Source organism: Vidua chalybeata, chromosome 22 (genome assembly GCF_026979565.1).
Source record: "Vidua chalybeata isolate OUT-0048 chromosome 22, bVidCha1 merged haplotype, whole genome shotgun sequence".
Classification (NCBI taxonomy): Eukaryota; Metazoa; Chordata; class Aves; order Passeriformes; family Viduidae; genus Vidua; species Vidua chalybeata.
Window position 1 is genome coordinate 1,909,602 of NC_071551.1, and position 11,797 is coordinate 1,921,398.

General features: G+C 57.1%; 1 protein-coding gene across 2 annotated transcripts; it reads left to right on the top strand.

Moving 5' to 3' along the window:
* Positions 1 to 1,724: 1,724 nt before the first annotated feature.
* MFAP2 (microfibril associated protein 2) lies at positions 1,725 to 10,673 on the top strand. Of its 2 annotated transcripts, none has more exons than XM_053963172.1 (9): positions 1,725 to 1,774; positions 5,723 to 5,814; positions 8,348 to 8,434; positions 9,121 to 9,147; positions 9,226 to 9,312; positions 9,722 to 9,763; positions 9,957 to 10,044; positions 10,145 to 10,218; positions 10,433 to 10,673. In XM_053963172.1, the coding sequence occupies exons 2-9, from the start codon at positions 5,778 to 5,780 to the stop codon at positions 10,534 to 10,536; spliced, it is 546 nt and encodes a 181-aa protein (XP_053819147.1). In that variant the 5' UTR covers positions 1,725 to 1,774; positions 5,723 to 5,777; the 3' UTR covers positions 10,537 to 10,673. The 2 variants fall into 2 exon arrangements, with proteins under 2 accessions (XP_053819147.1, XP_053819146.1); XM_053963171.1 differs by lacking the exon at positions 1,725 to 1,774 and adding an exon at positions 1,818 to 1,886.
* The last annotated feature ends 1,124 nt before the right edge of the window (positions 10,674 to 11,797 follow it).

An 11,797-nucleotide genomic window follows, 5' to 3' on the forward strand; every position in this document is an offset into this window, starting at 1 on the left:
GGATGACACCGCTGGGATTCCTGCAACCCAAACTGGGCTGAACAACCTCTCTCCAGCTGGAATTTCCTAGAAAATAACAATAATCGCTGGAAAAGCCCAGGTGTCCTGGCTGAGACTCCGAAACCTCGCTCCTTCCACTGAGAAAAACCCGGGAGACAGACACCACATCCCCCAGGGAAGGAGCAGCTTCCCGGAGGGTCTGTGCTGCCCCGGCCCCTCCCGGGGTTTTCCAGCTGCCTCCCAGGATCCTGGGCTGCTTCCTGCAGGGATTCGCTTCCATGGAAAGTCTGAACCCCCTCCGAGCGCCGGCGGCGCCTCTCTGCCCTGGGGAGCCGGGATTAGGTCAGGAAATGAGGCACAAGCAGAGGTAAGAGGTTTCCTGAAGGCCCGGCCAAGGCTGCGGTTGTTAACCCAGGCTTCCCGAGCCTGGAAAAACCCTCCCTGCTCCGAGCCCTCGGGAGTTCTGCCCGTTCCTGGCAGTACCCAAAGCACAGGCACCCGGGAGCCGCTTCCCCTTGGAATTTCCGCGCGCTCCGGGCTGTTTGGCTTGGATGAGCCGGGAGGGTGTTCCCAGCCCCGGGTGGTGGAAAAGTTCATTTAATTATTGACAGGCAGCTCCTGCCCCGGATGGAGCTGAGCAGGGCTGGGATGAGGACAGTGCCGCAGCTGGGGGCGGCAGAAGCTCGGTGGGAGCAGCTGAGGTGGTTTTGGGGTCCTTCGGGTGGTTTTACCCATCCTTCAGCCTGGAAACTGAGGTGGTTTTGGGGCCCTTCGGGTGGTTTTACCCATCCTTCAGCCTGGAAACTGAGGTGGTTTTGGGGTCCTTTGGGTGGTTTTATTCATCCCGCAGCCTGGAAAACCAGAGGAGAGGAGATAGGAGCATCTTCCAGCCCCATCTGCCTCTCATCCTGCTCTGAAAATCCCTTTTTTTCCCCTGCATTTTGCAGCTCTCAGAGCCTGTCCTGGTGCTCAGCCCTCGGCACAACCCAGCGTGGGCTGCTGGGAATCCAATCCCACGGGAGAAAATCTCCTCTGCTCACCCCCATTCCGGTCTCCAGAGACCTCCTCCCTCCACCCCAGCGCCCTCCCTCCGCTCCTTTCCTGGGTTTTCACCCCAAACCTGCAGGATTCACTCCCCAGCTCTGGCTCTGTGTCCCTGCCGAGCTCGGTAGGGGTTTGGGATCATCCCGATCCCGCTGGGATCCTCCTCCAGGAGCGGGGAAAGGGGCCCCACTCCGGCACCGGGGGCTGCAGAGCCTCCGGCAGCCCCGGCCTGGGTGGGAAAAGCGGGATTTGGGTGATCTGGGTCCTTTTCCCGCTCCGTCCCGGGATAAATCCCCCGCGGGGCTGCAGCATCCCCGCCTCTGGGGGGGAGTCGGAATCCACCCCTGCATCGGGAGGGATGCTGTCATCCCAGGATCCCAGATTTTGGGGGTGCAGTGATTTTTTTCCCAAGAGCTGTCCCGAGGTGACAGAAAAATCCCCGGAGCTGCTTCCTCCATCCCTCCCTCCCTGCAGCCCCACAAACCCCGGCCCGCTCCGCGCGGGATCCTCCCCCCTCCTCGCTTTTCCATGGATTTTAAACTAATCCCGCCGGGAAAAAAAACCCAAAAAACAACAATGCACCCCGTCCCCGGCGCCCCTGGCAGCGGTGCGTTCTCACGGATGGTTATTTGGGGTTATTTGTGGGTTTTCCCCCTCCCAGGCCGCGCGGGAGGAGGAAGGGGCCGGCTCAGGTGTGGCTTTAGGACCCAGCGGATCCCCCGTGCTGGAGGTAGGAGGTTTTTTGGGTTTTTTTTGTTTTTTCTGACTCTCATTTCAAGAGTTTTGGGGAAGCAGAGAGAGGAGACCGAGGCGGTGGGCGAGGGCAGAGCCGGCACTCACTGGTAAGGACCAGGCGAGGGAAACCCCCCCAGTTCCCGGGAATTCCGGGGACCCCCCCCAGCAGCAAACGGGGCTGAACCCCCATTTTGGGGACTTTGTGAAATCACCATAAAACTCCATCGGTTAAGAGCTTGGAAAAGTTGTTTTCAGCTTTTTAACCTCAAAACGCCAAACCCCCTTGATTTTTGGGGTGCTGAAGGAACGGCAGCCGGGGGGGGGGGAGGTGGCCCTTCTTTGAGGCCTGGCAGTTGTTGGAGATTTTTAACCACTTCCAAAAAGTCTAAAAATACCCCAAAGCCTGGAGGAAGCCGTGGGTTTGTTGGTTTTGTCTTTTTTTTTTTTTTTCTTTTCTTTTCCATCGTGGAGAGAGATTGTAGAAAAGGGGTCTTTTATTCCGATTTATTTTGGGGGACGGGTCCCTGAGGAAAAAGTGATGTGTGAAAACAGGGATGGGGGCACCAAGTTCTTTACCTCTGGTTGGGGGCCAAAAAAATTGGAATCCTTTAATTTTCCCTTTGTTCTCCCACTCTCTGGCAACGGGTGAGCTAAAAAAAAAAAAAAAAAAAAAAAAAAAAAGAAAGAAAAAAAAAGTAAGAAAGAAAGATAGAAAAAAAAAAAGAAAAAGAAAAGAAAATGGGGAAAAAAAAAAAAACGCTGAGGGAGGGGGGAAAGGCTGGAGGAAGGTGGGGTTTAGCAGAATGAAAGGCACTGTGGTGTTCTTTCTCCGGGGTTGATTGTTCCCAGATGTGCAGTTGCAAAAACATCTGGCGCAGTCGGAGCCGCCGGACCCCTGCACGGAGGGAGCGGAGCCTGGGGAAGGGAAGGGGGAACAGCGGGGCCCTCCCGGCGGGGGAGCGGCCGGAGCGGGGGAGGACGGGGGGGACGAGGGTGGAGGTGGCTTCATCCCCTCCTCGGGGCCTTGGTGAAGGGGGGACATCGTGGGGACATTGTGGGGACATTGTGGGGATGTCAGCGTCGCTCCGGGGTCGCCGTCAGGGGCCGCCGCTGGCGTTGCCATTCGGGGCAGACGTGACCCGACTGTCCCCATCCCGCAGCCAAACCCTGCAAGCTCCGGCCAAGATCGGGGGAAATTCAGGGAACTGGAGCGCGGGAGAAGCTGTGCAGGCTGGAAACGGGGCTGGCAGGGAGGGCACTGCCGAGCCCTGGCCTTGGGAGGGTGGGAGGATGGCGGGGGATGGTCCAGAGATGGTGCCTGTCCCTCATCCATCCATCCATCCATCCATCCATCCATCCATCCATCATCCATCCATCCATCCATCCCTCCATCCATCCATCCATCCATCCATCCATCATCCATCCATCCATCCATCCATCATCCATCCATCCATCATCATCCATCCATCCATCCATCCATCCATCCATCCATCCATCCCTGTGTCCATCCATCCATCATCCATCCATCCATCCATCCATCCATCCATCATCCATCCATCCATCCATCCATCCATCCATCCATCCCTGTGTCCATCCATCCATCATCCATCCATCCATCCATCCATCCATCCATCCATCCATCCCTGTGTCCATCCATCCATCATCCATCCATCCATCCATCCATCATCCATCCATCCATCCATCCATCCATCCATCCATCCATCCATCCCTGTGTCCATCCATCCATCATCCATCCATCCATCCATCCATCCATCCATCCATCATCCATCCATCCATCCATCCATCCATCCATCCATCCATCCCTGTGTCCATCCATCCATCATCCATCCATCCATCCATCCATCCATCATCCATCCATCCATCCATCCATCCATCCATCCATCCATCCCTGTGTCCATCCATCCATCCATCCATCCATCCATCCATCCATCCATCCATCCATCCATCCATCCCTGTGTCCATCCATCCATCATCCATCCATCATCCATCCATCATCCATCCCATCCATCCATCCATCCCTCCATCCATCCATCCATCCATCCCTGTGTCCATCCATCCATCATCCATCCATCATCCATCCATCATCCATCCATCCATCCATCCATCCCTCCATCCATCCATCCATCCATCCCTGTGTCCATCCATCCATCATCCATCCATCATCCATCCATCATCCATCCATCCATCCATCCATCCCTCCATCCATCCATCCATCCATCCCTCCCTCCCTGCTGGGCTCCAGGCTCTGAATCAGGATGATTTGGATCCTCAGGATGCCGGCGCTGGTGTCCCACAGGATCCCGACACCTGCAGAACCAGCAGGGCTCGGGATGGGCACCCCCAGGGCTCGGGATGGGCACCCCCAGCCCCCCCAGGCCCCAGGTGCCATCCCAGCTCCAAGGTCTGCCAGCCTGGCAAAGCCTCTGCAGGCGCTGCTGGTGCCACTCATCCCCTGGTCCCTTTAATCCCGGGACATTCCAGCCCGGCTCAGTCCGGGGCCTCCTGGGCCGTGGGGAGCAGACAGGACCTGTCCCACCAGGGACAGCCGGGGCTGAGCGTGGTGATCCAGCCCAGGCATTGACCAACTTCGTGGATTCCCAAAGCCGGGGAGGGTCTGGGGTCAGCACCTCCAGCAGCTCCGGTCTGGAGTGGGGAGGATGAGCTTCCCATGGGATGAGCTCTGTGGGGAAGGGGCTTTGTTTGGTGGGGCTGCAGGACACGGTCCTGAGGGTGCTGTGATGGTGGTGGAGAGGACCTGGGGACCAGAGGGTGCCACACTCTGGGTTTGGGGCAGGACAAGGTCCCTGGAAGGTGCCTTCAGTGACTTGGGTGGCTGGGAAACGGGACTTCGGTGACGGAGCGGGATGGGATCCCTGGAGGATCCCACACTGGAGCTGGTGCAGGATGGGATCCCTGGAAGGTGCAGGATGGGATCCCTGGAGGATCCCAGACTGGAGCTGGTGCAGGATGGGATCCCTGGAAGGTGCAGGATGGGATCCCTGGAGGATCCCAGACTCCGGATCTGGTGCAGCCGGTCCCACTGGCCCCTCCCAGGTGCTGGAGCCGCGTTCCCCGGGATCTGGGCCAGGAAGCTCTCCTGACACGGGGAGTTGATGCTCCTGCTCTGCAGGGATGAGGTTCCAAAGGGCTCCTCTCCCCTGTGCCTCAGTTTCCCCAGTCCAGCAGCAGAGCCGGGAGAGCCCGGGGAGGGTCCCCCCGGGTCCCCCCCACCCGAGCGCCGGGAATGCCAGCGGGATTCATCCTCAAACCCCTTCCCCTGGATTTCAGAGGAGTTTTGGGGGAGAATTTCTCTTTTTTACCCCGATTTCCCCCTGGAGCTGGCTGGGGATGGGGGAAGGGCGGCCGGCATTCCTTCCCGGCCTTGGCCTCTCTTCCCACCGGGAGCAGCAGGCTTGGAAAACGCCGGGAAGCACCCGAGGCCACCAAACCCCACGGGATTCCTCTCAAAGTCCAGAATCTTCTCCTCAAATCCGCACATTCCTTTGGATTTAGGGGATGCCCAAGCAAACGCAGCATCCCCTCAAAACAATTCCTTTCCCAAGGAATTGAAAACCTCGGGAAAGGAGCCCCAAAGTTCCACTCCGGGGGGTCCGGGCCTCTCCTCCCTCATCCCGGGGGTGATCCCAACATCCCAGGAATGGTTCCACATCCTGGGAGCGATCCCGCATCCGCATCCCGGCGTTTCTCCTCCCTGCTCTGCCCTCGGGATATTCCAGGGCTTGCAAATCCCCTGGGAATGGGCGGGAAGCCTTTTTGGGGAAATTCCTTGACTTCTGAGGATTGGGAGGGGGAGATGTTTTTGGAGCCAGCTCCCGGGGACACCTCGGGGCGGGGATGGGGGCAGTGTCCCCATGTGTCCCTGAGTGTCCCCTCCCTCTGAATTCCCTCTGCTCACATCCAGACTCCTCCGGCTGCATCCCGGCCGCGCTCCCGCCCTTTCCCGTCATTCCAGCAGGATGAGAGCGGCGGAGCTCCTGGTGCTGTGTCTGCCAGGTGAGTGTCCCCAGCCCCGGGTGACACCCCCGAACCGCTGGCACCGTTTGGATCAGCCAAATCCACACTTTCCAGCTCTGTTTTTACTGGTTTTCCTCATTTTTAAACCCCAAGACACATCTAGGAAGTCCAATCTCTCATTTTCAGGGTCTAAACCACATTTCTAGAGCCAAAACCCTATTTTTTTTTTCTGTCCCCAAGCCTCATCTTTGCATCCCAAAGCTTCATTTTTATGTTCCAAATCCTAATTTTTAAGTCCCAAACCCTCAATTTTGTGTCCCAAAACCTCATTTTTACATCCTTAAACCTAAGTTTTAAGTCCCAAATCTTCACTTTTGGAACCCAAAGCTCTGATTCTGTGGTTGAAAACCCCATTTTTTATGGTACAAATCCTCATTTCTAAGTCCCAAGCACCCTTTTTGAGGTCTAAAGGCTCTTAACACCCAAAACCTCATTTTTAAGGCCCAAAGTTCAGTTTTGAAAGTCCAAAGCCTCTGATTTAGAGGCCAAAGTTTTGTTTATAGACCCAAATACTCAATGTTTTGGCCCAAAGCCTCATTTTTACCTTCCAGAACATAATTTTGGGGATCAAAGCCTTCAAAAATACATTTTTAGGATGCAAAGTGTCAATTTTTGGTACCAAAGCATCATTTGAGGGATGATCAGGGGGAGGTGGCCACAACTCCCAGTGATTTTTGGGAGTTCACTCATTCCCTGTTATTTCCCAAAATTCCCCAAAATCCCACTTCGGGCTCATCTTTAGGCTGGGAATGGCTCTGAGCTGGCACCAAGCGAGTCCCTCCAGCCATGGGGACGCGGAGGTGGCACAAAACTGGGACAAAATCCAGGGAAATGAGATTTATCACCCCCCCCCAGGGGCTGCCAGACAGGATGGGAACGAGCAGGGAGGGGACAGGGCCGGGGCCAGGAGGAGTTCGGGTGAAAGCAGCTCCACACAAAGCTGTGGAGCGTGTCCAGGAATCCCTTCCCAGGATGCTGGTCCCTTCCTGGGGATCCCTTCCCGAGGATTCTGATCCTTTCCTGGGATTCCGGTCCCTTCCTGAAGATTCTGGTCCCTTCCCCGGGATTCCGGTCCCTTCCTGGGGATCCTTTCCCAGGGATGCTGGTCCCTTCCTGGGAATTCTGATCCCTTCCCGAGGATTCCAGTCCCTTCCCTGGGATTCCAGTCCCTTCCCAGAGATTCCAGTCCCTTCCCGAGGATTCCAGTCCCTTCCTGGGGTTCCAGTCCCTTTCCTGGGATTCCAATCCCTTCCCAGAGATTCCAGTCCCTTCCCAGGGATTCCAGTCCCTTCCCGGGGATTCCGGTCCCTCTGACTCTTCCATGCTGGATTTGGAGCCCTTTCCCTCCGGATCCGTGGCAGGATGAGTTTCCAGGGGATGGAGGGGCTTGGAGCATCCCGGGATCAGCAGGGCCATGACACCTGGGATCCTTTGGGATCACCTCTGGGGTCACCTCTGGGGTCACCTGGATGCTGCAGGGACCCTGGGTTGGGGCTGATCCTGCATTCCTGAGCATCCCAAATCCTTCTCCTGCTCTCCTGGGGCCGTGCAGCCCCGAGGACAGAGGGGTGGGATTGGAGATGGTGGGAGCAGGGCTCAGGCTGGGGGTGTCTGTGGGAACCCCAAATCCCAGTTTGGGGTGTCTGTGGGAATCCCAAATCCAGGTTTGGAGTGTCCCTGGAAATCTAAAATCCCAGTTTGGGGTGTCCCTGGGAATCCCAGATCCTGGGTTGGGGTGTCACTGGGAATCCTGAATCCCCAGTTTGGGGTGTCCCTGGGAATCCCGGATTCCGGTTTGGGGTGTCCCTGGGAATCCCGGATTCCGGTTTGGGGTGTCCCTGGGAATCCCAGATCCCAGTTCGGGGTGTCCCTGGGAATCCCAGATCCCGGTTCGGGGTGTTCCCTGGGAATCCCGGATCCCGGTTCGGGGTGTCCCTGGGAATCCCAGATCCCGGTTCGGGGTGTCCCTGGGAATCCCGGATCCTGGTTCGGGGTGTCCCTGGGAATCCCGGATCCCGGTTCGGGGTGTTCCCTGGGAATCCCGGATCCCGGTTCGGGGTGTCCCTGGGAATCCCGGATCCCGGTTCGGGGTGTCCCTGGGAATCCCGGATCCCGGTTCGGGGTGTCCCTGGGAATCCCGGATCCCAGTTCAGGGTGTCCCTGGGAATCCCGGATCCCGGTTCGGGGTGTCCCTGGGAATCCCGGATCCCAGTTCAGGGTGTCCCTGGGAATCCCAGATCCCGGTTCGGGGTGTCCCTGGGAATCCCGGATCCTGGTTCGGGGTGTCCCTGGGAATCCCGGATCCCGGTTCGGGGTGTTCCCTGGGAATCCCGGATCCCGGTTCGGGGTGTTCCTGGGAATCCCGGATCCCGGTTCGGGGTGTTCCTGGGAATCCCGGATCCCGGTTCAGGGTGTCCCTGGGAATCCCAGATCCCGGTTCGGGGTGTCCCTGGGAATCCCGGATCCCGGTTTGGGGTGCTGTGCCCCGCTGATCCCTGCCCGTGTCCCGCAGCGCTCCTGGTGCAGGGACAGTTCAGCCGGTTCGAGGGCATCACCTACCCCGAGCCAGTCCAGTACTCCCAGTACGACCAGCAGGCAGGTGAGAGCCCCGCGCTTCTGCCCCAGCCGCGGCTCCGGGACAGCACCCAGCCCTCCGATCCCCGGCTCCTTCCCCCTCTCGGGGCGCTCCATCCTCTTCCTCCCGCCCTGGAATTCCCAACCTTCCCAGCTCCTCCCTCTGCTTTCACTGACAATCCTTTATTAACCCTTTATCCAATTCCTTATTAACCCTTTATCCAATTCTTTATTATCCCTTTATCCAATCCTTTATTAAACATTTATCTAATTCTTTATTATCCCTTTATCCAATCCTTTATTAACTCTTTATCCAATCCCTTATTAACCCTTTATCCAATCCTTTATTAAACATTTATCTAATTCTTGATTAAACATTTATCCCATCCTTTATTAACCCTTTATCCAATTCTTTATTAAACCTTTATCCAGTTGTTAAATCTTTATCAAATACTTTATTAACCCTTTATCCAATTTTTTGTTAAACCTTTATCCATCTATTTATTAAAACTTTATCCAATTGTTCTTTGAACCTTTATTCATCCCAAATCCCCACCTGTGGGAAGTGGCCCAGGCTCATCCCTGGAGGGGCTAGAGGGAGTTTTCCCAACCCACCACAGAATTCCAGGGATCCCATTTCCCACTCCCAGTCCCCACAGGATGAGTTTTCTTCCTGAAGCCACCCTCAGCCTGTTTCTGTTTTATCCCCAGAAATTCAGGATTACTACGACTACCACGGTGAGTGTTTCCCTGTGGGATGCCAGGGTGGGGAGATCAGGATTTTGGGGTGTCCCTGCACGGGGTCTCTCCTTGCAGATGTCACCCCCCGAGCCCCAGAGGAGCAGTTCCGGTACCAATCCCAGCAGCAATCCCAGCAGGAAACCGTGCCAGCCCCGACCCCAGGTGGGTGACAGCCCCCCGAGGTGGGTGACAGCCCCCCGAGGTGGGTGACAATCACCAGGATGGGTGACAGCCCCCAGGATGGGTGACAGCCCCCCGAGGTGGGTGACAGCCCCCAGGATGGGTGACAGCCCCCCGAGGTGGGTGACAGCCCCCAGGATGGGTGACAGCCCCTCGGGGTGGGTGACAGTCCTGGGACTGGGGTCTCTCCGTCCCTTCCCTGCCCCCCAGCCCAGCTGTGCCCTCCCCCGGAGCAGCCAGTGGGTGCCAAGAGTGCTCCAGCCCTAAAATCCAGGGAAAGGGCAGGGAGGCGCTTCTGCCCCATCCTGAAATTCCCCCCCCCCCGTCCCCCTGTCCTCTGTCCCTCTGTACCCCTATCCCCCCGTCCCCCTGTCCCCCTGTCCCCCCTCAGCTGCCGTGCCCGAGACGGAGCCCACGGAGCCGGGACCGCTCGGTGAGTGCCGATCCCATTCCCGTTCCCCGTGCCTGGATCCGCCCGCCCGTTCCCCCCCGGAGCCTGGCAGTGCCGTCGGGGGGGACAGCCGGGGCGGGGGGAGGTGACAGCCGGGGCGGGGGGAGGTGACAGCCGGGGGTGGGGGCGATGCGGGTGAGGAATTGCCGGGAGTTGCCGGTTCCGCTGTCCGCAGACTGCCGGGAGGAGCAGTACCCCTGCACCCGGCTCTACTCCGTGCACAAGCCCTGCAAGCAGTGCCTGAACGAGATCTGCTTCTACAGGTGCGTGAGGGAGGGGAAATATCCCCTGATCCCTCTGACCTGGGAGTCTGGGAACCCCTCCGCTTTACATCCCCTTCCTTTCTATCCCAAAAAATCCCAGCCTCCGCCGCGTTTACGTCATCAACAAGGAGATCTGCGTCCGCACCGTGTGCGCCCACGAGGAGCTGCTGCGAGGTGAGGGGGGCACCCCGAGAAACCGGGAGCGTCCCCATCCTAATCCCCCTTTGCCCTGCAGCTCTGGGGAGGGAAAATCCCGCGGGACCGAAGCTCCCGAGACCCCCGGAGCAGAGCGGGGTCGCGCTGCGGGGTGGGGCTGGGCTGGGGGGGCTTCCCTCGCTGCTCTCCCGGAGTTTTCCCGACATGCAGGGATAATCCCTCGCTCCTGCAGCCGACCTGTGCCGGGACAAGTTCTCCAAGTGCGGGGTGATGGCCACGAGCGGCCTGTGCCAGACCGTGGGCGCGTCCTGCGCCCGCAGCTGCGGCGGTTGCTGAGCCCCGGCCCCGCTGCGGCCCCGCTGCGGACCCGCCCCGCGCCGCTGCAGCTCCCGTGCATGAACGAGCAGCTCCCCGAAGCCCCGGGATTCCTCTTTTCTTTGTGCACATAATAATTAAATCGGGGGGGTTTGTTATTCCTGTGCCTTTCTCTGTTCCGCGGGAGGGGGAGCCCCGGAGGGTCCCGCAGAGAGCGGCTCCCGGCTCCTTCCTTTGGGATTATTCCGGATTTTGGGGGGCGTTTCTGACAATTTGAACAATTCCTGGTGCTGTACACGGTACGTTTGGGGGTTTTAGGGAGCTTTGGGATGTAAAATGGTCGATTTTAGGTTGGGGGATGTGGGGGCTCAGTTCGGGGCAGCTCCTACAGAAAGATGCACAGTATGGAAATGTTTGGGGTAACGTCTGGGTCACTTACAAAGGGGTTTGGGGTGGGTTTGGAGCCGGCTGTCGGGTGTTGCCCGGTTCCCCTTTAGGAAGGTGGTGGGTCTCACAGTGAATCTCCCCTCTATAGGATGAATTTCCCCTCTATAGGGTGAATTTCCTCTCTATAAGGTGTATTTCCCCTCTATAGGGTATACTTCCCCTCTATAGGGTGAATTTCCCCTCCACAGGGTGAATTTTCCTTCTGTAGGGTGAATCTCCCCTCTATAGGATTATTTTCCCCTCCACAGGGTGAATCTCCCCTCTATAGGATGAATCTCGCCTGTATAGGGTGAATTTCCCCTCCACAGGGTGAATTTCCCCCCAAAGCTTCTCTCTTGTCTTTATCCTCATCATTATTTGCTATTTATTACAATTCCTCATCCTTTACTCTTCATTATTATTAATTATTATTTTGGAGGTTTAAATATTGTTTATTTCTATTTATTATTCGTTATTCTTATTATTCATTATTATTTAGGGACCTCATTCAGCCCAGCCCAAATCTGGGCATTCCCAAAGAGCCAACTTCCCCCAGAAAAATCCCTCAGAAGTCCCAGTTTGGATTTTTCACATTTATTTCCACGGGGACTGGGCAGGGGGGGGTCAGACCCACCACCTCCCTTCCCACCCTCGGGCTGCCCCGGAGCACCAGTAAAAACCCCCATTCCCAAAAATTCCATATAAAACCCCTGCTAGTTCCTAAAAAAAATCCTTCAAAAACACAAATCCAGGGAGGTTTTCGTTAGAAAAAGGGGGAAAATTAGGATGAGGTGAGGGCAGGGCTTGGAAGGCTGGAAGGGAATAAATCAGTTGGGTTTTCTGGGGCTAAAAAAAA

Bases quoted from the DNA above. Each gene is read 5' to 3' on its own strand.
- MFAP2 (XM_053963172.1), top strand. From the start codon at position 5,778: ATGAGAGCGGCGGAGCTCCTGGTGCTGTGTCTGCCAG. The intron at 9,313-9,721 runs GTGGGTGACAGC...GTCCCCCCTCAG, and splicing joins CGTGCCAGCCCCGACCCCAG to CTGCCGTGCCCGAGACGGAG. The intron at 9,764-9,956 runs GTGAGTGCCGAT...CGCTGTCCGCAG, and splicing joins CACGGAGCCGGGACCGCTCG to ACTGCCGGGAGGAGCAGTAC.